The sequence below is a fragment of the Physeter macrocephalus genome, chromosome 4 (assembly GCF_002837175.3).
Source record: "Physeter macrocephalus isolate SW-GA chromosome 4, ASM283717v5, whole genome shotgun sequence".
Classification (NCBI taxonomy): Eukaryota; Metazoa; Chordata; class Mammalia; order Artiodactyla; family Physeteridae; genus Physeter; species Physeter macrocephalus.
Genome location: NC_041217.1, coordinates 34681683 through 34706087, shown reverse-complemented (window position 1 = coordinate 34706087; position 24405 = coordinate 34681683). Strand labels below are relative to the sequence as shown.

Below are 24405 nucleotides of genomic sequence, written 5' to 3'. Positions count from 1 at the left end.
AGAACTACCATATGACCCAGCAATCCCACTACTGGGCATATACTCAGAGAAAACCATAATTCAAAAAGACACATGCACCCCAATGTTCATAGCAGCACTACTTACAATAGCCAGGACATGGAAGCAACCTAAATGTCCATCAACAGAGGAATGGATAAAGAAGAAGTGGTACATATATGCAATGGAATATTACTCCGCCATAAAAATGAACGAAATTGGGTCATTTGCAGAGACCTTGATCGACCTAGAGACTGTCATACAGATTGAAGTAAGTCAGAAAGAGAAAAACAATATCGTATTTTAACACATATATGTGGAATCTAGAAAAATGGTATAGATGATCTTATTTGCAAAGCAGAAATAGGGACACAGATGTAGAGAACAAACGTACAGAGAGTAAGGGGGGAGGGGGTGTAGGATGAATTGGGAGACTGGGATTGACAGATATACACTATTGATACTCTGTATAAAATAGATAACTAATGAGAACATGCTGTATGGCACAGGGAACTCTATTCAGTGCTCTCTGGTGACCTAAATGGGAAGGAAATCCAAAAGAGAGGGGATATATGTATATGTGTAGCTGATTCACTTTGCTGTACAACTAACACAACATTGTAAGGCAACTATACTCCAATAAAAATTAATTTTAAAAAAGACCTTAATAGCATTGTCCTCTGACCACTGATCAAGAACAGATAAATTTTAATAACTAAAATAACAGTAAAACTAACATTCACTCAGAGATTTTAGTATACCAGGTACTACTCTACTCACTTCACTTGGATTAACTCATTTAATCCTCACCTCAATCCCATGAGGTAGGTATAATCTTTATTGCAATACTTCAGATGAGAAACCGTGCACAGAGAAGTTAAATATAACTGCTCCAGGTCATATGGCTAGTAAAAGGCAGAAGCTGGATTCAAACCCAGACAGTCTGAATGATAGTCCTAATAAAAGCTCAGTGGAATTCCAATTCTGACCTATCTATTTAGCAATTTAAACAATTAATATCTGGTGTTGGTAAGGTGTGAGAAAATTAGCACAAACCTTTGTCAACTTGTACAATCTTACTGATAGGCAAGCTGGTGGCATATATCAAAAGCCTTTAAAATGTGTATTCCCACTGTCTTAATAATTTGACTTTTAATAATTTTCCCAAAGAAATAATCAGGGGCTCTGGTAATAGTGGAATAAGAAATTTAGATGAAATTTAGACAAACTCTCCCACTGAAAACAACTACAAACCCTGGACAAACTTTTTTAAAAAAATCAGCTTGAATGCATCAGTAAGCTAGCAAGGCAGTGAAGAATTATGGAGGCAAATCCAGAAGATGATGGAAATGCAAAGAGTGAGTCCACCATTTGAAACGGTTTTCCCCTGGAGTAATTGCCAGTTCTGTAGAGTCAGCTAAGAGGGTAAAGATCTGAGCATTGCTTTTGACAGCCTCTTGGATTTAAGAGAACAAAAGTAAAAGTCTGGAGGCTACCAAAGAAAAGGGCCCTGGTAATCCTGCTTTGGGATGGAACCACAGTGGCTATTCTTCAGAACAAAGTAAGCTAGAGAAAGTTTTGAAATACAGCTTCAAATCGCCTCAATACTTGGATTTATATTCAAGTGAGTCCGGATGCTAGTGGTCTTACAGTTACCTGTAAGAAGCAAATTTTAATATTCTCTGGAGGAAAATAACGCCATCCTAGGACCCATGATATTTTACAATTTTTCACATAGAATGTCCACTACACAGTCAAAAATAACCAGGCACAGGAAGAGATGAAACAATATGTAAGAAAATTAAGAGAAACAATAGAATACAACAGGACAAAACCCACACAGACTCCAGATTATAGTTATTGAATACAGAAACATTAAGATAATTATCCTTAATGTATTTAACAAGATAAAAGGCAAGATCAAGAATTTCAGCAGAAAACTAGAAACTATAATATAAGGTAATGGCAATTCTAACATTAAAAAATACAATAACCAAAATTAAGAATGCAATAGAAGGTTTTAAAAGTAATTAGGCAAGGCTAAAGAGTGAATTAGGAAACTGGGAAATAAATCAGAAAAAAAATATGCAGAATAAAACATGGAAAGACAAAACGTTAGAAAATACAAAAGCAAGTAGAAGAGATGGGGATTCAGTGAGAAGGGTTAACATGTGTCCTGGGAATTCCAGAGCAGAGGAAAGAGAAACAAGAAATAAAGTTATAAAGAGGTAGTGGCTGAAAATTCCTTAAAATTGATCAAAAAGAAAGAGAAAAAAATGCTCAATCCATAATAGGGATAAGCCAAATTTGGCCAGTTGCCTATTTTGATATGGCCTGTGAGTTAAGAATGGTTTTTACATTTTTAAAGGGTCATAAAAGAAGAAGAGAAGGAGGAGAGACCGTATGTGGCCCACACAGCCTAAAACTTTTATCTGTTTCTTTACAGAAAATGTTTGTGACATTTGAACCACAGATTCAAGAATCCCTATGAACCTCATATGCTCCTCTAAATCCACTCTCATGCTCAGTAGCCCAGGTTGGCATGAGAAGGAGATTGGAGGGAGAAGAAAGGACAGTGAGATTGGGGTATTTAATCCCCCAGCTGTCTCCTAGGTCACATAGGTTGCTTGCATCCCTTGACCAAAAGTGACAGTTCCTGTAAAGTGGCTTTCTCCATATTGTCTCTCTGTTTCCATCTTTTAGTAAAAGTTCCTCTTACTCCTTCATACTTGGGGTGGTAAAGACTCCGAACTGGGGCTTCCCTGGTGGTGCAGTGGTTGAGAGTCCGCCTGCCAATGCAGGAGACACGGGTTCATGCCCTGGTCCAGGAAGATCCCACATGCTGTGGAGCGGCTGGGCCCGTGAGCCATGGCCACCGAGCCTGCGCGTCTGGAGTCTGTGCTCTGCAACTGGAGAGGTCACAACAGTGAGAGGCCCGCGTACCGGGAAAAAAAAAAAAAAAGACTCCGAACTCTAATCCTAATCCAGCCTCCTGCTATTACTAGCTCCAGGTCTACACTATCTCCCACTGTTTTGCTATATGTTGTCCAATGCCTTTGTCAATCACCCCTTCATTAATTATCTCTTACCCACAAGGTCCCCAACAGATGCTAGCCATACCTAGGTATATCATAATAAAACTGCTAGAAGAAGAAGGAAAAGGGGGTGGGGAAAAGGAAAGGGAAAAGGAGAGGGAGAAGAAGGGGAGAAGAAGAAAAAAAGAAAACAAAAAGAAAGTATCTTAAAAGCAACCACATGAAAAAAGACAGAATTCCTACAATGAAACAACAATTAGCCCAAGAGCTGAATTCTAAAAAAATAATAGAAGTCAAATGATTATGGAAAAATATATCCAAATAATCAAAAGAAAGTAATTTCCAATCTAGAATTCAATATCCAATGCAAACATCTTTCAAGAATTAAAGCAACATAAAGATATTTTCAGACAAACAAAGCTCAAGAAAATTCGTCACCAGCAGACTAAATTAAATACTAAAGGGTATTCTCTGGCTAGAAGGAAAAATTTACCAGATGCAAGCTAGGAGATGAAAGAAGCTAGGAGATGGTGGAAGCGATAAGGAACAATGAAAGGGATAACAGATATAAATGAGTACTGGCTTCATAAAACAACAGTGAAAATACATATAGAATATACATACACTTAACAACAGCTCATAAGTTAAAAAGATGGTAAAAGAATCTAAAGTGTTTTAAAATCCTTGCAACATCTGGAAAGAGGCATAAATATTAATTCATCATAATTAGAAAAATCATGTTGTATTTTTCAGGGTACCCACTAAAAGAATAGTTAAAGAAAATAGAAGATTAATAGAGGGTTGGAATAACACAAAATTATCAATCCCAAACGGAGGTAATAAATGAGACGAAAAAAGAAACAGAAAGATGGGACAAAAAAGAGCAAAATAGGACAGAATATATAAACCAAAATATCACATTAATTAAGGCAATTAATTAAATCCTTCAAATTAAAGGCAAATGTACTGGACTGGATTAAAAGTAAGCTGCTTAGAAGATATATGTCTAAAAATAAAAATATAGCAGGGTTTCTGTTAAACAACAGAAAAAATATACCATGTAAACACTAAAAACAACTGAAAAAGCTGGTATAGCTCTATTAATATTGCACAAAGTAGACTTCAAAGGAAAATTATTATTAGACATACACATTTCATAATGTTAAAAGGCTCAAAGCACCAGAAATATTTTTTAAAATTCCAAATTTTTTAAACAAAGTTGTTTATTTGAAAATATTTAATAATAAAGCTAATAACCTCTGGCAATACTAATTATCCAATATCAGGAATTAACCAATTATCCAATTAACCAAAAGCAGGAATCAAGAATGAAAAAAGAGACATCACTACATGTCCTATAGACATTAAAAGATGAAAGGATATTATTTATGAACAACTGTATGCTAATAACTTTTGCAAATGGAAACTTATTAGAAAATTTTCTAGAAAAATATAGTTTACAAAACTGACTCCAGAAGTAACAGAAAATTTGAATGGGTCTTTGATTATTAAATCTATAATTGAAAAACTGCTCTAAAAATGAAATCCAGGCCCAGATTACCTCATTGGTAAATTCTACCAAATATTTCAGGAAGAAATAAAACCAATGTTAAAGTTCATTACAAAACTACATTAATTTACACAGTATTGGTGCAGGAATATATAGACCAATCAAGAGAAAAGAACTGAGGTCAGAAAAAGTTCCATGCCTATATAGAAGCTTGATATGCTAAAGACTGGACTACAGCTTGATATGCTAAAGACCGGACTACAGACAAATGAAGAAAGAATAGTACTTTCAAATGAATGGTCCTAGGTCAACCAAATATCCATATCCATATGGAGATCAAGAATGAACTTGATCTCTATCTTACACCATCCATAATAATCAGTTCCAAGTGGATTGCAGTTCTAATTTTGAATGGAAACAATAAAACTTTTGGAAGATAATAAGAAAATATCTTCATGAACTTGGGAGTATGAAATTTAAACAAGCCACAAAGGCACATAAAAAGATTGATAAATTTTTCTAATAAAATTAAGAACTTCTGCTCATGAAAAGGCACCAGTAAGAGAGAAAACATGAAAGCCATACAGTGGGGGAAAATATTTACAGCACATAAACTGCACATAACTACACTATATAAAGAACTTATACAAATCATTTCCATTGAAAGAAAATCTATTGCATATGGAAGAAGAGACACACAGGCACTTCACAAAAGAGGATAACCAAAAATGAAAACACCCAACTAAAATTTATAAAAAGATGCTAGGAGGCTTCCCTGGTGGCGCAGTGGTTGAGAATCTGCCTGCCAATGCAGGGGACACGGGTTCGAGCCTTGATCTGGGAAGATCTCACATGCCGCGGAGCAACTGGGCCCGTTAGCCACAATTACTGAGCCTGCGCGTCTGGAGCCTGTGCTCCACAGCAAGAGAGGCCGTGATAGTGAGAGGCCCGCGCACCGCGATGAAGAGTGGCCCCCGCTTGCCACAACTAGAGAAAGCCCTCGCACAGAAACGAAGACCCAACACAGCCATAAATAAATAAATAGATAAAATTAAAAATTAAAAAAAAGATGTTAAACCTTTTCAGGCATTAGGAAAATACAAATCAAAACTACAATGAGAAACCACTACAAGCTCACTAGATTAACTAGAAGTAAACAAACTGAAAAGCAAGAAAGCAAAGTAGTGGAATTCTCAAACATTATAACCACTTAGTACAACCACTTTGGACAACAACTGTTTGGCAGTATTTACTAACAATACACATAATACCTATGACCCAACAATTCCACTCTTTCCAATAGAAATGCATGTACTAGAGTGTGAATAAGAATATTCATCAAATGAAAACATAAATAACCTAAATGCATGTCAACAGTACATTATATTAATAAACTGAAGTATATTCATACAATCGATTACATGCAACAATGACAATGAACTAACTATTGATACACTCAAAACACGCCTGACTCTCCCAACAGTGGTACTAAACAAAACACATAAGACAACATAAAAGAATACATTATTGTCTCATTTCTATAAAGTTCAGAAATAGGCAAGAGTAAATTAGGGTTAAAATAGTGGCTACTTTGGGGTGGTGGGGAGGAAGAAGTGATTAGGGTATATGAGGGATGTCTAAGGTGTTGGTAATGATCTATTTCTTGACCTTGATCATGGCCACATAGATGCCTACTTTGTAAGAATTCATCGAGAAGCATATTTCTACTTTGAGTACTTTCCTATGTATGTTGTACTGCACAATAAAAAAAGAATAAGAAAATGAATAATCAGGAATGTGATACAGATTTATTTACAAAGATATTCTCTGTGGCTTGTTTATTATGATTAAAAAAGTAAAAAAACAAAAAAAGGAGGAGGGATTACCTAGATGTCAAACACTAATTAAATTATGATATGTCCATACAACAGACTATCATTTAATTATTTAAATTCATGTTGTAAAAGAATATTTAATGTCATAGAAAGATAAAACCTATTGTTTAGACAAAAAAATGGGTTACAACTCACTATACAGTTTAATTCCATTTTAATAAAATATATGTAAACATATATATGCATATATTCCAAGGAAAAAAAGACTTGAAACAATATATACCAAAATGGTAACAATGAGAGAAAATTATAGGTGATCTTTATTTCTTCATCTATATTTTCTAAATTTTTACAGGTAACATGTAAAAAAATTGAAATAAAAGAATTCTTTTTCTGAAAATTGTCCAGAGGCTTTCAAATTTAGCTAATAGTCTGGCTTCCCATGGAAGCACACCCTTGAAACAGAATATTTCTCCTCTGAAGGCTGAAGCACTCTTTCTTATAAGCTAACATATGTGGACTCCAGAGTTAAACATCACAATATAACATAGGAAGAAATCATAAGCTGTCTGCACAGCTCCACCTCAGATCACCAGTGTTCTCATCAATTAGAGCCAGATCATGGACTTCCTATTGCTTTTTACAGTTTCACTTAAGTTAAGAAAGTTACTAATAAGTGACTAGTCCAGCTAATTTTTCATTAACATTTGTCTTGCTTCACAAATAGAGACCAAACCAAAAAAAAAAAAAAAAAAAAAAATCTGTTTTTTTCAGCCCCACATGCAATGCCTTGTGCTTAGGTTTTCCCACTTTCATGTGGTCCTTTTCCTTCCCCCACCATCAGAGTTCCACCCCTCTTCCAATCTCTTCCCAACTAGTCCCCCCCACCCTAGGAAGCCTTCTGCAATCCACGTATCCCAAATCTGCTCAGAAGTTCTCTCAGCACGTAGGAGTCCAGTAGGGCCTTTCAGCAGGTCATTCCTCCTGTGCTACAACTTCATCTTCCAGTGGCTTCTATAACTTTCAATATTTTCACTTCCTACCTCTCTGAATACTTTCCTCTGCCTGTGTTTAAATGTATGAGGAAGAAGAAAAACTAGTAAAGAGCATCTGTTTTTTATAAAAGGAATCAAATGCCACCTCTCACCCATTAGGATGTCTATTCACATCTGTTAAGATGGCTATATACAGAAAATAACAATTGTTGGCAAGGAGGAGAAGAAATTGGAACCCTTATGTATTGGTGGTGGGAATGTAAAATGGTGCAGCCTCTGTGGAAAACAGTATAGCAGTTTCCCAAAAAATTAAACATAGAAGTTCCGTATGATCCAGCAATTCTACTTCTGGGTATATAGCAAAAGAACTGAAAGCAGGGAATTGAGTAGATATTTGTACCCCCATGTTCACAGTAGCATTATTCAAAATAGCCAAAAAGGGAAAGCAACCCAAGTTCCAATGACAGATGAACGCATTAAAATGTGGTATATCTGTACAATGAAATATTATTCAGCCATTAAAAAGGAAATTCTGACACATGCTATGACATGGATTAACCTTGGAGACATTAAGTGAAAAAAGCCAATCACAAAGAGACAGCTACTGCATGATTCCAATATGAGGTACCTAGAGTAGTCAAACTCATAGAGACAGAAAGAAGAATGGTGGTTACCAGAGGCTAGGGGGAGGGGGAATAGAGAGTTACTGTTTAATAGGTACAGAGTTTCAGTGCTGCAAGGTGCAAAGAGTTCTGTGGATGAATGGTAGTGAAGGCAGCACAACAATGTGAATGGACTAATGCTATTGAACTGTACACTTAAAAATGGTTAAGATGATGAATTTTATGTTGTGTATATTTTACCACAATTAATTTTTTTGGTCATGGTTGCACAACTCTGTGAATATACTAAAAACCATTGAATTGTACACTTTAAAGGTTGAATTCTGTGGTATATGAATTATATCTCAACCTGTTACAAAAGGAAAAAAGGAATCAAATAGGAATTCTAAAATTGAAAACTATATTTGACATTAAGAACTATTTGGATGGGTTTAACAGCAGACTGGTCAAAACAGAAGATAGAATTCATGAATCAGCTCAAATCAACAGATAGAAAAAAGAATAAAGAACAGAACAGAAAATAAGAGATATGTAGAATATAGTCAAACAATCCTAAAATTGATATAATTGGAGTCCTAAAAGGAAAGAAGAGAGACAATAGAGCATCTATCTTCTATACGAAGATAGAAAAGCTAAGATTTTTCCAAAAATTATAACAGTCATCAATCCACAAATTCATGAAGCTCAGCAAATATGAAGCAAGATAAATACAAAAAAGAAGAAGGAAGGAAGGAAGGGAGGAAGGGAGGAAGGGAGGAAGGGAGGAAGGGAGGAAGGGAGGAAGGGAGGAAGGAAGGAAGGAAGAAAGGGAGGAAGGGAGGAAGGAAGGAAGGAAGGAAGAAAAAACAGCCCACCTAGGAACTTAATAGTCAAAATGTTGAAAACAAAAAGGGAAATTTTTAAAAGAAGCCCAGGGGGGAAAAAAATTACATTCAGGAGAATAATAATAGAATGGCATCTGAATTCTCATCAGAAGCAATAACATATTTAAACTGCTCAAAGTTAAAAATAAAAAGTAAACCTTTTATGTTTAATAATTTTATGCCCAGGAAAAATATGGCAGAATAAAGATATTTCAAATAAATTATTAAAAAGTTCATCACCAAAAGAACTGCACTATGGAAAAAAACTGGGAGATCTTTAGGCTGAAAGAAAAATGATCCCAGAAGTAAACATGAAATAAGAGTAAAAAATGCATGAATACAAATACAAAAGATATTGACTATTTAAAGCAATAATGATTACAAAGACTTGTAGGTTTATAACAAAAATAACACAAAGGGCAAGAAGGAGGTGAAATAAAATTAAACTGTTTTAAAGATCTTATGTTGTTTGAAAAGTTGTAAAAGTACTAATTTAAATAGCTTTTAATATGTGTTGAAGGCAACTGTAATCTCTACAGTAAGCACAAAAAGAACAATACAAAAAGATACAACTAAAAAACTGAAAGAGGACTTCCCTGGTGGCACAGTGGTTAAGAATCTGCCTGCTAACGCAGGGGACATGGCTTCGATCCCTGGTCCGGGAAGATCCCACATGCTGCGCAGCAACTAAGCCCGTGCACCACAACTACTGAGCCTGCACTCTAGAGCCTGCATGCTGCAACTACTGAGCCCACGTGCTGCAACTACTGAAGCCCACGTGCCTAGAGACCATGCTCTGCAACTAGAGAAGCCACCGCTATGAGAAGCCCACGCACCACAACGAAGACTAGCCCCCGCTCGCTGCAACTAGAGAAAGCCTGAGTGCAGCAACAAAGACCAACGCAGCCAAAAATAAATAAAAATTTTTTTTAAAGTCTTTAAGGGCTTCCCTGGTGATGCAGTGGTTAAGAATCCGCCTGCCAATGCAGGGGACACGGGTTCAATCCCTGGTCCAGGAGGATCCCACATGCCATGGAGCAACTAGGCCCGTGCGCCACAACCGCTGAGCCTATGCTCTAGGGCCTGCGAGCCACAACTACTGAAGCCCACACACCTAGAGCTTGCGCTCCACAGGAGAGGCCACTGCAATGAGAAGCCTGCACACTGCAATGAAGAGTAGCCCCCACTCGCTGCAACTAGAGAAAGCCTGCACGCAGCAACAAAGACCCAACACAGTCAAAATAAAATTAATTAATTAATTTATTTATTTATTTATATATAAAAAAGAATGGTACATGCACTTTTTTTTTAAAGTCTTTAAAAAAATACTGAAAGAAAATCAAATGGAATAATAAACAAATACTTGGTTAATCCAAAGAAGGTAGAAAAGGAGGAATAAAGGAACCTAAAAACAGGTATGAGAAATAGAAAACAAATAGCAAGATGGTAAACTAAAACCCAATGATAGCAACACTTATGATAAAAAATAAGCAGACTAAATATTCCAACTATCAATATAAAGCAAATATTGATGGACCAGATTTTCAAAAAATAAAAAGACCCAATCCTTTGCTATTTATTTACAAAAAAAATCCTTTAAAAATAAGGACACAAGAAACTTAAAGAAAAGGGATGGAAAAAGGCATGCAATGCAAACACTAAAAAAACGTTGATGCCTATATTAATATCAGACAAACAAATGCATTATAATGCATTTTAAAATTCATTATAATAAAATGCATAATGCATATAATGCATTATTAAATAAAAATGGAAATATTTGATAATAACAAGAGGACCCATTCACAGGAAGACACAACAATCCTACATGTGTATGCATATAGCAGCATAGCTCTAAAAATATATGAAGCAAAAATCAACAGAACTGAGAGGAGAAATAAACAATTTCACAATCACAGTTGAAGATTTTACAAACCTCTCTCCATAAGTGATAGAACAAACAGACAAAAGTTAGTAATAATATAGACAATTTTTAAAACTATTAATCTACTTGACCTAATTAGCATATAGAGAACACAACACTCAACAACTGCAAAATTCATTTTTGTAAATTCATATAAAATATTTACCAAAATAGACCAGATAATGAGCCATAAAGCAAGTCTTAACAAAATTCAAAGAATTAAAATCATATATTTTCTTACCACTAAGGAATTAATCTAGAAGTCAATAATAAAATGATAACTAGAAAATTATCAAATATTTAGAAATTAGGCAACACACTTTTTTTTTTTTTTTTTTTTGCGGTACGCGGGCCTCTCACTGTTGTGGCCTCTCCCGTTGCGGAGCACAGGCTCCGGACGCGCAGGCTCAGCGGCCATGGCTCACGGGCCCAGCCACTCCGCTCCCGCGGCATGTGGGATCCTCCCGGACCGGGGCACAAACCTGCGTCCCCTGCATCAGCAGGCGGACTCTCAACCACTGCACCACCAGGGAAGCCCAGGCAACACACTTTTAAATAAAAGAAAGCACAGTGGAAATAAGAAAGTATATTGAACTTAAATAATGGGATTATGACATTAATGGGATTATGACATCCCATTTCTGGGATGCCTTTAAAAAGTCTTTAGAGGATAAAATAGCTTTAAATTCATATATTAAATCTTTGCTTGAATGATCAAAGATTTCATCCCAGTAAGCTAGGAGGAAAAAAAGACTAAATACAAACAAAATGTACAAAAAAGGAAAATAAGAATGAGAACAAAAATCAATGAAACAGAAAACAGACAATTAGCTAAGTTGGTTCTTTTAAAAGATTAATAAAATTGACAAAACACTACCACAACTGACCAAAATGAACTGACCAAATGAGATAAGATTCAAATGACCAATGAAGAATAAATGGAGAAAATCACTGTAGATCCAACAAACATTTAAAAAAGAAAAATTGTATATTATATATAACTTCTTGCCAAAAAATTTGGCACACTAGATGAAATGGTTAAATCTTCAACAATGCAAAACCAACACAAGAAAAAAAAAAAGAACATCTGAATAGTCCTATATCTACTAAAGAAATTGAAATCATAATTTAAAATCTTCCCACAAAGAAAATTTCAGAGCCACACAGCTTCACTGATGAATTATCTACGGAATAAATACTACCAGTGTTATAAAAATTCTTTCAGAGACAGTGGAAGAGGGTACACGCCCCTGTGTATCATCCCTGACAAGGACATCACAAAGAAAAAAAATGAAAGGCCAGTATCTCTCATGAACATAGATACAAAATTGCTAAATATTAGAAAATCATATACAATTATATAAAAGAAGACAATCTCTCATGACCAAGTAGGAGTTATTCCAGGAATGCATGGCTAATACAACATTCAAAAGTCAATCAACATAACTCACCACATGAACAAAAGTAAGGAGAAAAAACATACCATTTCAATAAATGAATAAAAGGTATTTGGTAAAATTTAAAACCTGTTAATGATAAAAATTCTCATAAAACTGGGAATATAAGAGACCTTTCTTAACCTAATATGGAGTATTTGCAAACTAAAAACAATTAGTCAACAAAATACTTAATGGTGAAATACTGAACATATTCTCCTGAAGACAAGGATGTCTATTATCTCCACTTCCATTCATTTCATTGGAGATCCTAGCTAGCACTAATTCAAGAAAAAGAAATAAAAGGTATAGATTTTGGAAAATAAATAAATAAAATAATTTTTATTCACAAAGACATAATTGTGTATATAAAAATCCAAAAGAACCTACAAAATATTCACATTAATAAGCAAATTTGGCAACTTTGCTGCAAAGTCGGTAAATAAAATGGTTTATACTAACAATAAACAATTAAAAACAAAAAGTTTTTAAATCCCACTGACAAAGCACCAAAAACATCAGGTATCTAGGAATAAGTTTAACAATAACAACAAAAAAAAAGTGTGTAAGACTTTGACACTGAAAACTACAAGATATTGCTAAGAGAAATTAAAGAAGACCTAAACATATGGCTGGTCAATGGTCATGAACTGAAAAACTCAATATTAAGATTTTCATTCTCTCCAAATTGGTTTTTAGATTCAATATAATCCCACTCAAAATCCCTACAGGCCTTTTTTTTTTTTTTTTTGGTTTGGGTGGAAATTGACTCTAAGTCTTAATGTATGTACAAAGATCCTAGAATGGACATAGCAGTCTTGAAGAAAAAGAACAAAGGCAGTAACTGATTAATATTTACTATTATGCTATGCCAATTAACACAGTGTAGTACTGATGTTAAGAATAGACAAATAAACCAGTGGAACATCATAGGGTCCAAAAATAACCCTAAACATGCACAATCACTTGATTTATGACCAAGGCTCAGTGCCGTGGTGGAGGTATCAGCCTGACTGCAGAAGAATCAACAGAACAAGAGGAGGAGAAGTGGAGACACTCGTCCTTTCCCTCTCATTCACACCACCGTTGTCTGGGTGCACTTCCAAAAATCAAAATCAATCATAAGATCATCTAATGAAAACCCTCGATGGTTTCTTTTTGCCCACATGACAAAATGTAAACTCCTTGGCAAGACCCTGGGATTCTATATCACTGGATCTTGCCTCCTACTCTCAACTTTCTTCTGTCCCCCAATGCTGACTCTCTGCTTTGGACATAATGAATGCCTTGCTAGTCCCCAAGAGCGCTTCCCCCTGCACATGATCTCTCCTCTTACAAGACTGCCCTCCTTACTCCTCACCAGACTAACCCCAGTCATCTCCTCCCAGGAAGGCTTCCTAGATTCTCTCGATAGTCTAAATGCTCCTCGATAGTAAGACATAACACCCTGAGCTGACTCCTCTCACATCCTCTATTGGTGTTTATCATCAGTGGCCACCACTAGACTGGGAGAAAATTGAAGAGTTGTATCCCGATCCCCTACCACCTAAGTCAATAAGTTTTCTTTAAAGAAGGAACACCCTAAACAAGATTCCAAGAAAAGTTGGTGGAGAATTAAGAGTAGAACTTGGGTTGGCCAAAAAGGAGCCTGGGAGAAAACAGACAATGTGAGAGCAGAGGGGAATCAGGTACATCAGCTGAGTCTATTTTGCTCCAAAGTGCAATGCTTTTGGAGCATCATTAAGTTTTTACAATTTTTTTTAAACTCTGGAATCACAGTCTCATAGTAAATCACCGCTTCCAGGAAGCCACCCAGGATCAACTTCCTCCCATTAAAAATGCCCCCCAGCCACTTCCCTGGTCCCCACACATGCACCTAGGGTGATCATGATTCAGGTGACTGTGTAGGGTACAGCACCTACAGCCTGCTCTTCTGTTTGAAGCCTCTGCTTGAACAAGAGGCATGGAATCTCCACAATCCTTGACACAATCGTTGAGCTCACAGCTCCTGTAAGCTCAAGTCAGGAAGAAGACTGATTTTTTTTAAATTAAACTAAGAGGAAAATTTCTATGCCGGCTTGCCCTCACAGGTGAGAGGGGAGAGATGACAATATTGCCAGCATGGGGACAGTAGTGACATTGATAACATCACTGAAGTCAGACCTCAGCCACCAGGCACTGCTGACAAGTCCCGATCATCAGAAGAGAAACACACCCAAGAACAACACTTCCTCCCACGAATGAGACACTTAGATGAAAATTACAGGGTGTCTGGTTCTGTCCTCTTTTTGCCAAAATAAATGTATGGTAGAAATACTCAGCACAAACAGAAAAGATAGAAATGCCAAGGAAAACAGTATGAAATGTGAGGATACTATAATACAATTTCATTTTTCTGTCTGTTGTATTACTAGACATAACTTGAGTTAAACGTTTTCGGTTTTTACCCAGGAGATACCACAGGCTGCTGAGATGGGCTGGTCGGCATGCCAGTGTCTCAGCTCCTCCCCACTCTCCATTTCCAAGGGATCACTGAAGGAGGAAATCCCAGGGCCAGGCCTGTGCTGATCAAGCTTAAATAACAATGCTATCAGCAATGGGGTTTTTTACTTTCTACTATGAAATAATAAACTATGGTACATACATACAATGGAATATTATTCAAAAATAAAAAGAAATATGCTATCTGATAGCCCCCAAAATATACAGAAGAACCTTAAGTACTTATTTCTAAGTGAAAGAAGCCAATCTGAAAAGGCTACATACTGTATGAGTCCAACATTATGACATTCTGGAAAAGGCAAAATGATGGAGACAGTAAATAGATCAGTAGTTGCCAAGGGTTAGAGGGGAGGGAGGGATGAGTAGGTGGAGCACAGAGGACCTTTAGGGCGGTGAAACTACTCTGTGTGATACACAATGGTAGACACCTGTCATTATCCATTTGTCAAAAACCCATAGAATGTATACTGCAAAGAGTGACCCCTAATGGAAACTATAGACTTTAGCTGATAATAATGCAACAATATTGGCCATAATAAGCATACCGCCCTCATGCAAGATGTTGATAATAGGGAAACTGCAGGTGGCAAAGGTGGTCTTTCTACTCTATTCTCTATAAACCTAAAACTGCTCTGAAGAATAGTCTATTAATTAAAATAACTGCTATGACAAGCCACGGGGACTGCCTGTATTGCTGGAAGTCCAGGAAAGAAAAGTCCTGGTCATCTCGTGACTTTCAGCTGGACAGCAGAGGCGTCACCTGTGTGAGAACTCAAACGGTATCCATCTACCTAAATAGAAACCACAGGTAAGGCCTGAAAACTACAAATCAGTAGGATGAGCAAGGTACACGGGTCCAATTCGCTTTCAGCATCAGTGATAAGGAAATCATAGGTAATAGTGATCCTAGAAGAACCCAGAGGGGTGCCCATCTGCCAAGGAGAGAGAAGCAGGGCAGGCAACCAGCCTGTGGAGTCACTTCCGACCCCATGCTCACTGTCCGGCCCTACACACATGCACCAGCGACCTCAGCTTAGGGTCACCCAGGCTGACCACCCACACCTCTCACCCCTCAGCTGTGGAGGTCGGCGGTCGGTGGCGGGGGAGGCGCTGTGCGGAAGGGGCCAGGCCAGGGAAGGATTCAGAGAGAGGGACTTGAGGAATGAAACACACAGCTTGGCTCACTCTTGTCTCCAAATTTCTGATGAGGCAGCATGACTAGCAGGGTAAAGCACAGATCTAGCAGCCAGGAGACCAGAGTCCAGTTTCAACTCCCTCGACAACCTGGCCCTTTCCCCTCATCTGCAAAGCAGGGATAATACCTGCCCTGGAGCCACTGAAGGTTACAGCTGAAATGGACCATCCTACAGGTGAGGTAAGCAAAGTCCAAAGAGATGAAATGACTTCCGTAAGTTTGCACAGCTGGGTGGCGGTCACACCTAGCTGACAAACCGCCTTCCTCCCAGTTCTGTGCGGTTTTTTTACCACCACAGATCTAAAACAGAGATAATCTGTGCAACAAAGAATATGGTCAATAATATTTTAATAACTTTGTATGGGGACAGATGGTTACTAGACTTAGCACAGTGAACATTCTGTAATGTTTGCAAATGTCAAGGCACTATGGAATACACCTGAAACTAACATGATATTGTACATCAACCACATTTCAACAATAAAAAAGATAATGTGTGTGAAAGTATTTTGGAAAGTTAGATGCACTAGATAAAGGGAAGCTGCTGATCTTTCCATCAGCACATCTAGTCCTGTTCTGCTCTGGCTGAGCATCTTCTGTGTGCTCTCGTCAAGTGTCAGCTGGGACCACCACTAGCCAGTGGTGTTGCTGCCTGAGGTTACAGAGCCAGGGAAAGAAGGAAGCTCTTGGCCCCAAGGCACCAGAATTGTGACCTGGGAGGTGGCACAATTGGCTCCATTCTCCTCTTTGCACTTCCATACTCCAATGGCCATAAACAAAAGGTCTCCTTAGGAGAGGGAATATGTTTTGTGACTAATAATTCTATACTTAATCGATGAAGCATACCAGGCCAATAATCCGCTAAGTGCTTGAAAGAGACTCATTTGACTTTTGCTTCGGCATACCCCTTCCTAGCTTTCGTTCACTCCATTTTCAGACCTTTTGTCCTCTCACCAGCTTAACTAATATGCAAACATTTTCACAAACTGCCTCCAAAACAGATGATTACCAACAGACTGGAGAATGACGAAAATGTAGGCCACCTACATAAGTGAACCAAGCTGCCCAAAAGGGATCATCTGTGTGGCTTAAATCATGGAGATGGGCTACATCCACAAGGCTGAATTCACAATTGCTGGCTTTCGCAATCTAACCTAATTTCTTGACCCAAGGCTTGGGAGGGTCCAATCCTTTCACTCTAAGAGCCTCCACCCCAACACCCATGCCCACACCCTAAACCCCCCCACACACAGATGGCAAAGCCCCCTCTTCCCTGGTGGTCTCCACTGTGACACAATTCCTTGGCATAATTAGGAAGACACCGGAGAGAGGGCAGCTCCATGTATTTTTTATGAGAAATGAGTCAATAATTTCCTATTTCTCCCCACACTCTCTTAGAGGAAGGGCCTAGAGCCGAGGGAGCTGCAATATTAGATGAGCAACCTCACAGCAGAGTGTGAATAAGAAGACAGCATATGGTGAATGTGGACAACAGACAGGTGCCCTTCATAGGACCCCCACCTCCTCTAAGCCCCACCAGCCCTTCATGCCCACTGATTTAATGGTGCCTTTTAACAAAAAGGCCTGTACCTGGAAAATGGTGCTGGGTCTGTCCCTTGGTGAGCATCTTAACCTGCCCATCTCATCACCAACCCAGCTGCCTTGGGGAGAATGCAGCTGCCCATCTCCCCGTACCTAACACCCAACCTCCCAGTCACAACAACCAAGCTAACGGGTGAGCCACACACATCAGAAGCTTCTTGGTCAGTTTTGACTCAACAGTATCCTTCAGTGTTTTGTCCCTATTTTATCAAATCTGTCACTATTAGAACAGAGAAGAGTCAGAAGGGGACTCATTACTGTGACCATATGATTTGCTACACCCTCTTGAGTGAGTCATATCCCCTGGGTCTGTTTCCCTATTTGTGAGTTAAGAGGGTTAAACTACACGATAGTTCAGCTGGGCTCTGATCTCCAATAGGTCTACTCATCATAACCTGCTAAATGTCCCCATCCTACCCCACTTTCCTCCAACTCCCACAAAAGGTAGGAGGTCAGGGTGCTGGGCCTCTCATTTTTATAGTCAGTCTGGAGGTGAGACTAACACAAAAGAGATTTTAGAACTCACCAGATTTTGCAGCTGGCAGGAAACTCAAAATCCACTACCCAAATGCCACGCCTTCAGGCAGGTAAGGTAGTATCATCCCTAAGATGTAGCTAGGAAAACTGTAACCCAGAAAGGCTAAATGACATGCACAAGGTTCCCAGCTGTCTTAAGAGGTGAGAACAAGAGGACCAGCAGCCAAATCTTCAGTTTCCTCGTTTTTCCCCAACTCCACCACAGTTGTCATGGAAAGGCATTATTTCAGGTGTGAGCCAAAGCTTTTAAAAGGAGCTACTAAATGTAAAAACAAGACTTTACAGAAGCAAATCATAGCTAGAATCCCTTAATATTCATATTATTATTTATCATCAAGAAATGGTAGTAAGAGCTTTGATGCTAAACCCTTTGCCAACTAGAAAGCTACAGATAAATTATGATTTTCCTACCTACAATCTATTTCATGAATGTGGAAATCAGAAACCATCTCAGGGTATTCACAGTTAATGGCAAAGGAATTCCAGCCCAACATACACAGAGCCTGGGAAGAAGCTCTCTGCTCTGTTAAACTACAAGGTAATCTTGACACATCCACATATGTGTTTACAGCTCTGCCAGTGTTTAATAAGAAACTGTGGAAGCCGAAGAACTGTTCTATTTATCTGCAAAATTTTAATGCCATTGCTATAAATAGCAAATGCTTTATTTTAAAAACTCAATCAGTTTTTTTAAAGTTAAATTTCATTTCCCATATGTGTATAAGAAGCTCTTTTATGTTGAAATCATCAGTTGAATTATCTAAGCCAAAATGATCATATTTTCCTCACTAACTAACATAAAAATTTCTAGAAATGTGCTCACAGTGAAAAATATCATTCCCAACATGTACTAAAATTCACATTTAAGAGTCCCAACATTCACTTTAGGGATGATTTTTCTCTTGTAAATGATCAGTCTCGACTCATTTAATCCCCCTAAAAAATCCACACAAGCCACTCAGAGAATTATTCCTTGGGATTTTAAAGTCTATTAAAACACACCACACAGATGAAAGCAGGGGTTGTTCTGAGTCTGGAGCATCTGAACATCAGCTCCTCTTCACTGGAGAGAAAAGTAGTAGGTAGTTGGGTCCTCACAGAGCAAGGGGCTGGAGTCCTTGTCCACTGCTGGTACTGATCTGAAGGCAGAGAGGCATCATTATGCCACCAGCAAGACATCTAGTCACTGGCAGGTCTTGTTATCCTGGCAGGAAGCTGGCTGTTCCCTCCAACCATCTCAAGGCTGAGTCCCACTAGCCGTTTAGCCCTGAGAGTGTATCTTGCCTCAACTGAGCCTCCCGATGGCTTCCTGATGACCCACCCAGTTAGCAGTCCAGCTGGACGGAGACCTCTGGGACCCTCGGTAATCTGAGGCAATGAGGGCCGCTGCTATCTGAGGCTGAAGACTTACCAGGTGTACTGTCATCTAAAGTGTCAACTGAAGAGTAGGAAAAAGGAAAAACAATTTCCATAGAACACTTAAACTAGATTAAGAACCTGACATTTTCCTTTGCCATGACGTGACATCCTTGCTTTTTCAAAGGAGAAAATCACTTTAACCAGCCCAGTGGCCCCTTCCTGCTGCAACATGTCCTAGGCACCCATTCAATGACTGTTTAAGCATGTCTTGATTCCAGCACATTTACAGAGAATTTATCTTCTTTTAATTCCTTCCATGGCCTGTACGACTAACAACCCACAGCAGGGTAATCCAGGAGCAGTACTCCTCTTAGCCACAAGAGCCAGGATTAACCACAGACTGACTACCTCAGCAAATTTAGGCAATGGAGAGCATGGACAATTGAATGCCATTGGTCACCTCCAGAACTCATTTCAGCAAAGAAACAACTCATTCTTTCCCAACATTTACCAAACAAAAAAAAAGAAAGAAAGAAAGAAAAAGAAAAAAAAACGCAAGCAAACTTGGAGGAGAGTAGCATCCCTGTTGCCAAGAGTTAATTAGCTTTCAAACAGCCAAAGGTCAGCAGCAGATAATAGAAAAGTCCCCATAATGAGAGTAATCAGTAGGTAGGCATTCAGCAATTGTATACCAAGTGAAAGATTCATCAATGCAGTGGCAATGCATGCCTGCTTCTGCAGCCCCACCACCCAAGCCGGTAGCTTGCACTCCACATGGAATAAGAAGGAAGCCTCTGGTCTCCTCCACATCCATCCACTGACATGCAGGGCCTCCAAACCTCCAAAGGACAAAAACACGAGGTGAGGATATTGATCAAGCATCATGCTTCCTATGTTCCAGACATCAGTCATGCTAGTTCCCACCCATTTATTTACTCTTCTGTTGACCACCCACAATTAACTTAAAGACATGACAACAAGGTCTGAGATTTGAGGGATGTACCTGACTCTCTCTCCCCTCCAGGAGTGGTGGAATCTGATCAGCAAAACCAATCTTCCCTGGATCACCCATAAAGGCACTAACCTCATCCACGTTCTCAAAAGCGTTGATGACATCATATGGCAAACAGGACAGAAGGTCAATCACAAACCACGTCTTCAGATAGTTCATGCGGATGAGTTTGGGGTCGGAAATCACCTCCCCAGCTGGTCCAACAAAAGTGGTATGAAAATTCAGCACAATGTCCACCAAAAAGATAACATCCACGATGCTATCCACAACAAGCCAGGCCACGTTGTTCTGCCTGGTTTTAAAGGAGACATTATAAGGGACCAGGATGGCTGTGTAGAAGGTTAAGATCAAGATGATCCAATCCCACGTGGTCTTGAAAACACAGTAATGTAAGATGATGTGAGGGGGAGTCTTTGGTGCCTCTTGCTTGTATTGGGGAAGGATGTCTGAGCCCAGCTGCAGAACCTGTACAGAAAAACATGGCCAAGAGAGAACTAAGTTAGGATTTCACTGTCAGCATCAAACCAGTCAGTATCTGTCACAGACAAATACTCGTAACACTCCAGACGGATCGTTAGATGCAAGAACAGGTACCAAAGGACTATGGCAGAATGGAATTGAACATTGTAATATAATCAATCATAATGAAACAATAAAACACTGTTACTCGGCTTACTGTGACCCAATCATTGTACTAAGTACTCCACATACAAGTATTATCTCAATTCTAAACACAACCTTGTTTTATTAGCCAATTATTATTCTGTGTGACAAGTGAGAAACTGAGGTGCAAGAGAATTAAGCAACTTGGTTCCTGAAGTCAAGATGGTGGTGTGGGAGGATGCAGAGTTCACGTCTCCCCACAACTAGGGCAACTGCCAGACACTGGTGGGGGACCTCAATGCCCAAGGAGATAGGAGGAATCCCCAAGCGACCCGGTAGGATGTGGAAGGGAGCGAGGGGGGAGGAGAAGTGGAGGCTGGGCAGGACAGGCGAACCTGAGGGGTGGCTGGGAGAGGGGAGGGATTCCCACACCTGGAGGGACCCTCGGGGGCTCAGAGGATGGGGAGTGGGGCGCACCTAGCATTTCACCTGTCCAATCAGGCCCAGGAAACCTGCTGGGCTCCTGGGCCGGGTCCTCTACCCTCCGAGGCCCCCTCTGGGCCATGTTCGTCCTAGGGGTGTAGCGGGGTCGGGGGGTAGGGAGGAAGAAGAGGAGAGGTGGGTGGGAGGGGCACTCTAGGACCAGGGAATCAGGGGAAGCACCATGGGTGTTTCCCCCACTGACTCGGCCCAGGAAGCCTGTTGGGTTTTCGGGTCTGGTCTTCTGCCTTCCAGGGCCCCCTCTGGCCTCATAAGTCCTAGGGGCATAGGAGGGAGGGAGGCAAGGGAAGAAGAAGAGAGGCCAATGGGGAGGGGCCCTCCAGGATCGGAGGATGGGGGGGAACACGCCTAGCCTGCTGGGGTCCTGGATCTGGTCCTCTGCCCTTCAAGGTCAGAGGCACTCCTGGGCCCCCCTGCTGCACTGAGCCTAAGCCCCACCCCCAGCCCCGCCCACCTCCCGCCAGGGCCTTTTCCAGTCCTGTGGGTCCTAAGCAGAGGCCCCACCCATCACCTAAACCCTGCCCCTGCCTAAGCCCCACCCCCCACAGCCAGGGACTTTTCCAGCTTTTTTTTTCCCTCCTCTTTTTTACTATTATACCTCTGTTTTACCTTCCAGCTGTTGTTTCACCTGTATTTTTACTTTTTTATTCGTTCTAACATATCTGTTACTTTTCTAATCTTATTTTATTTTTGACCCTTTGTTATTCTTCTGCTCCTGTTTTCTTTTTTTCCTTTTTTTTCTTCCCCACGCAGCTTGCAGGATCTTGGTTCACAAACCAGAGGTCAGGCCTGAGCTCCTGTGGTGGGAACTCTGAGTCCGAACCACTGGACTAACAGAGAACCTCAGATCCCAGGGATATTCATCTGAGTGAGCTCTCCTGGAGGTCCTCATCTCAGCACAAAGACCCAGCTCTACCCAGCAGCCTACAAACTACAGTGCTGGAAGCCTCAGGCCAAACAAACAGTATGACAGGAACACAATCCCACCCATCAAAAAACAAATGAGATGACAAAAAACTATGTCACAGATGAAGGAGCAAAGTAAAAACCTAAAAGACCAAATAAATGAAGAGGAAACAGGCAACCTACCTGAAAAAGAATTCAGAGTAATGATAGTAAAGATGATCCAGAATCTTAGAAATAGAATGGAGGCTCAGATTGAGAAAATATAAGAAATGTTTAACAAAGATCTAGAAGAACTAAAGAACAAACAGAGATGAACAACACAATAACTAAAATGAAAAATACACTAGAAGGAATCAATACCAGAATAACTGAGGCAAAAGAACAAGTAAGTGAGCTGGAAGACAGAATGGTGGAAATAACTGCCTAGGATCAGAATAGAGAAAAAAGAATGAAAAGAATTGAAGACAATCTCAGAGACCTCTGGGACAACATTAAATGCACCAACATTCAAATTATAGGCATCCCAGAAGAGGAAGAGGAAAAGAAAGGGTCTGAGAAAACATTAAAAGAGACTATAGTGGAAAACTTCCCTAACATGGGAAAGGAAACAGTCACCCAGCTCCAGGAAGTGCAGAGAGTCCCATACAGGATAAACCCTAGGAGAAACACACCAAGACACATGTTAATCAAAATAACACAAATTAAATTCAAAGAAAAAATATTAAAAGCAACAAGGGAAAAGCAAAAAATAACATATAAAGGAATCCCCATAAGGTTATCAGCTGACTTTTGAGCAGAAACTGCAGGCCAGAAGGGAGTCGCAGGATATACTTAAAGTGACAAAAGAGAAAAAGCTACAACCAATATTACTCTACCCAGAAAGGGTCTCATTCATTCAATGGAGAAATCAAAATCTTTATAGACAAAGCAAAATCTAAGAGAATTCGGCACCACCAAACCAGCTTTACAACAAATGCTAAAGGAACTTCTCTAGGCGAGAAACACAAGAGAAGAAAAGACCCACAAAAACAAACCCAAAACAATTAAGAAAACGGTAATAGGAACATACATATCCATAATAACCTTGAATGTAAATGGATTAAATGCCCCAACAAAAATACATAGACTGTCTGAATGGATAAAAAACAAGACCCATATATATGCTGTCTACAAGCGACCCACTCCAGACCTAAAGACACATACAGACTGAAAGTGAAGGGATGGAAAAAGATATTCCATGCAAATGGAAATCAAAAGAAAGCTGGAGTAGCAATACTCATATCAGATAAAATAGACTTTGAAATAAAGACTGTTACAAGAGATAAGGAAGGACACTACATAATGATCAAGGGATCAATCCAAGAAGACATAACAATTATAAATATGTTTGCACCCAACATAGGAGCACCTCAATACATAAGGCAAATGCTAACAACCATAAAAGGGGAAATCAACAGTAAAACAATAATAGTAGAGGACTTTAACACCCCACTTACACCAATGGACAGATCATCCAAACAGAAAATAAATAAAGAAACAGAAGATTTAAATGACACAATAGACCAGATGGATTTAATTGATATTTATAGGACATTCTACCCGAAAGTGGCAGAATACACTTTCTTCTCAAGTGCACATGGAACACTCTCCATGATAGATACATCTTGGGTCACAAATCAAGCTTTGGTAAATTTTTAAAAATTGAAATCATATCAAGCAGCTTTTCCGACTACAATGCTATGAGATTGGAAATCAATTATAGGAAAAAAAAACTGTAAAAAATGCAAATACATGGCAGCTAAACAGTGTGCTATTAAATAACTAAGAGATCACTGAAGAAATCAAAGAAGAAGTAAAAAAAATACACAGAAATAAATTACAACAAAAACACAATGACCCCAAACCTATGGACACAGCAAAAGCAGTTCTAAGAGGGAAGTTTATAGTAATGAAATCTCACCTCAAGGAAC

At 39.2% G+C, this 24405-nt stretch overlaps 1 protein-coding gene across 1 annotated transcript in view; it reads right to left on the bottom strand.

Annotated features, from left to right (window-relative positions):
• Positions 1-24405, bottom strand: part of KCNH1 (potassium voltage-gated channel subfamily H member 1) — a 436627-nt gene that overhangs the window by 323891 nt on the left and 88331 nt on the right. Inside the window, exon 6 of the mRNA XM_024133828.2 lies at positions 20417-20890. Coding sequence (XP_023989596.1) covers positions 20417-20890 — 474 coding nt within the window. The remainder of the gene's footprint in view (positions 1-20416; positions 20891-24405) is intronic.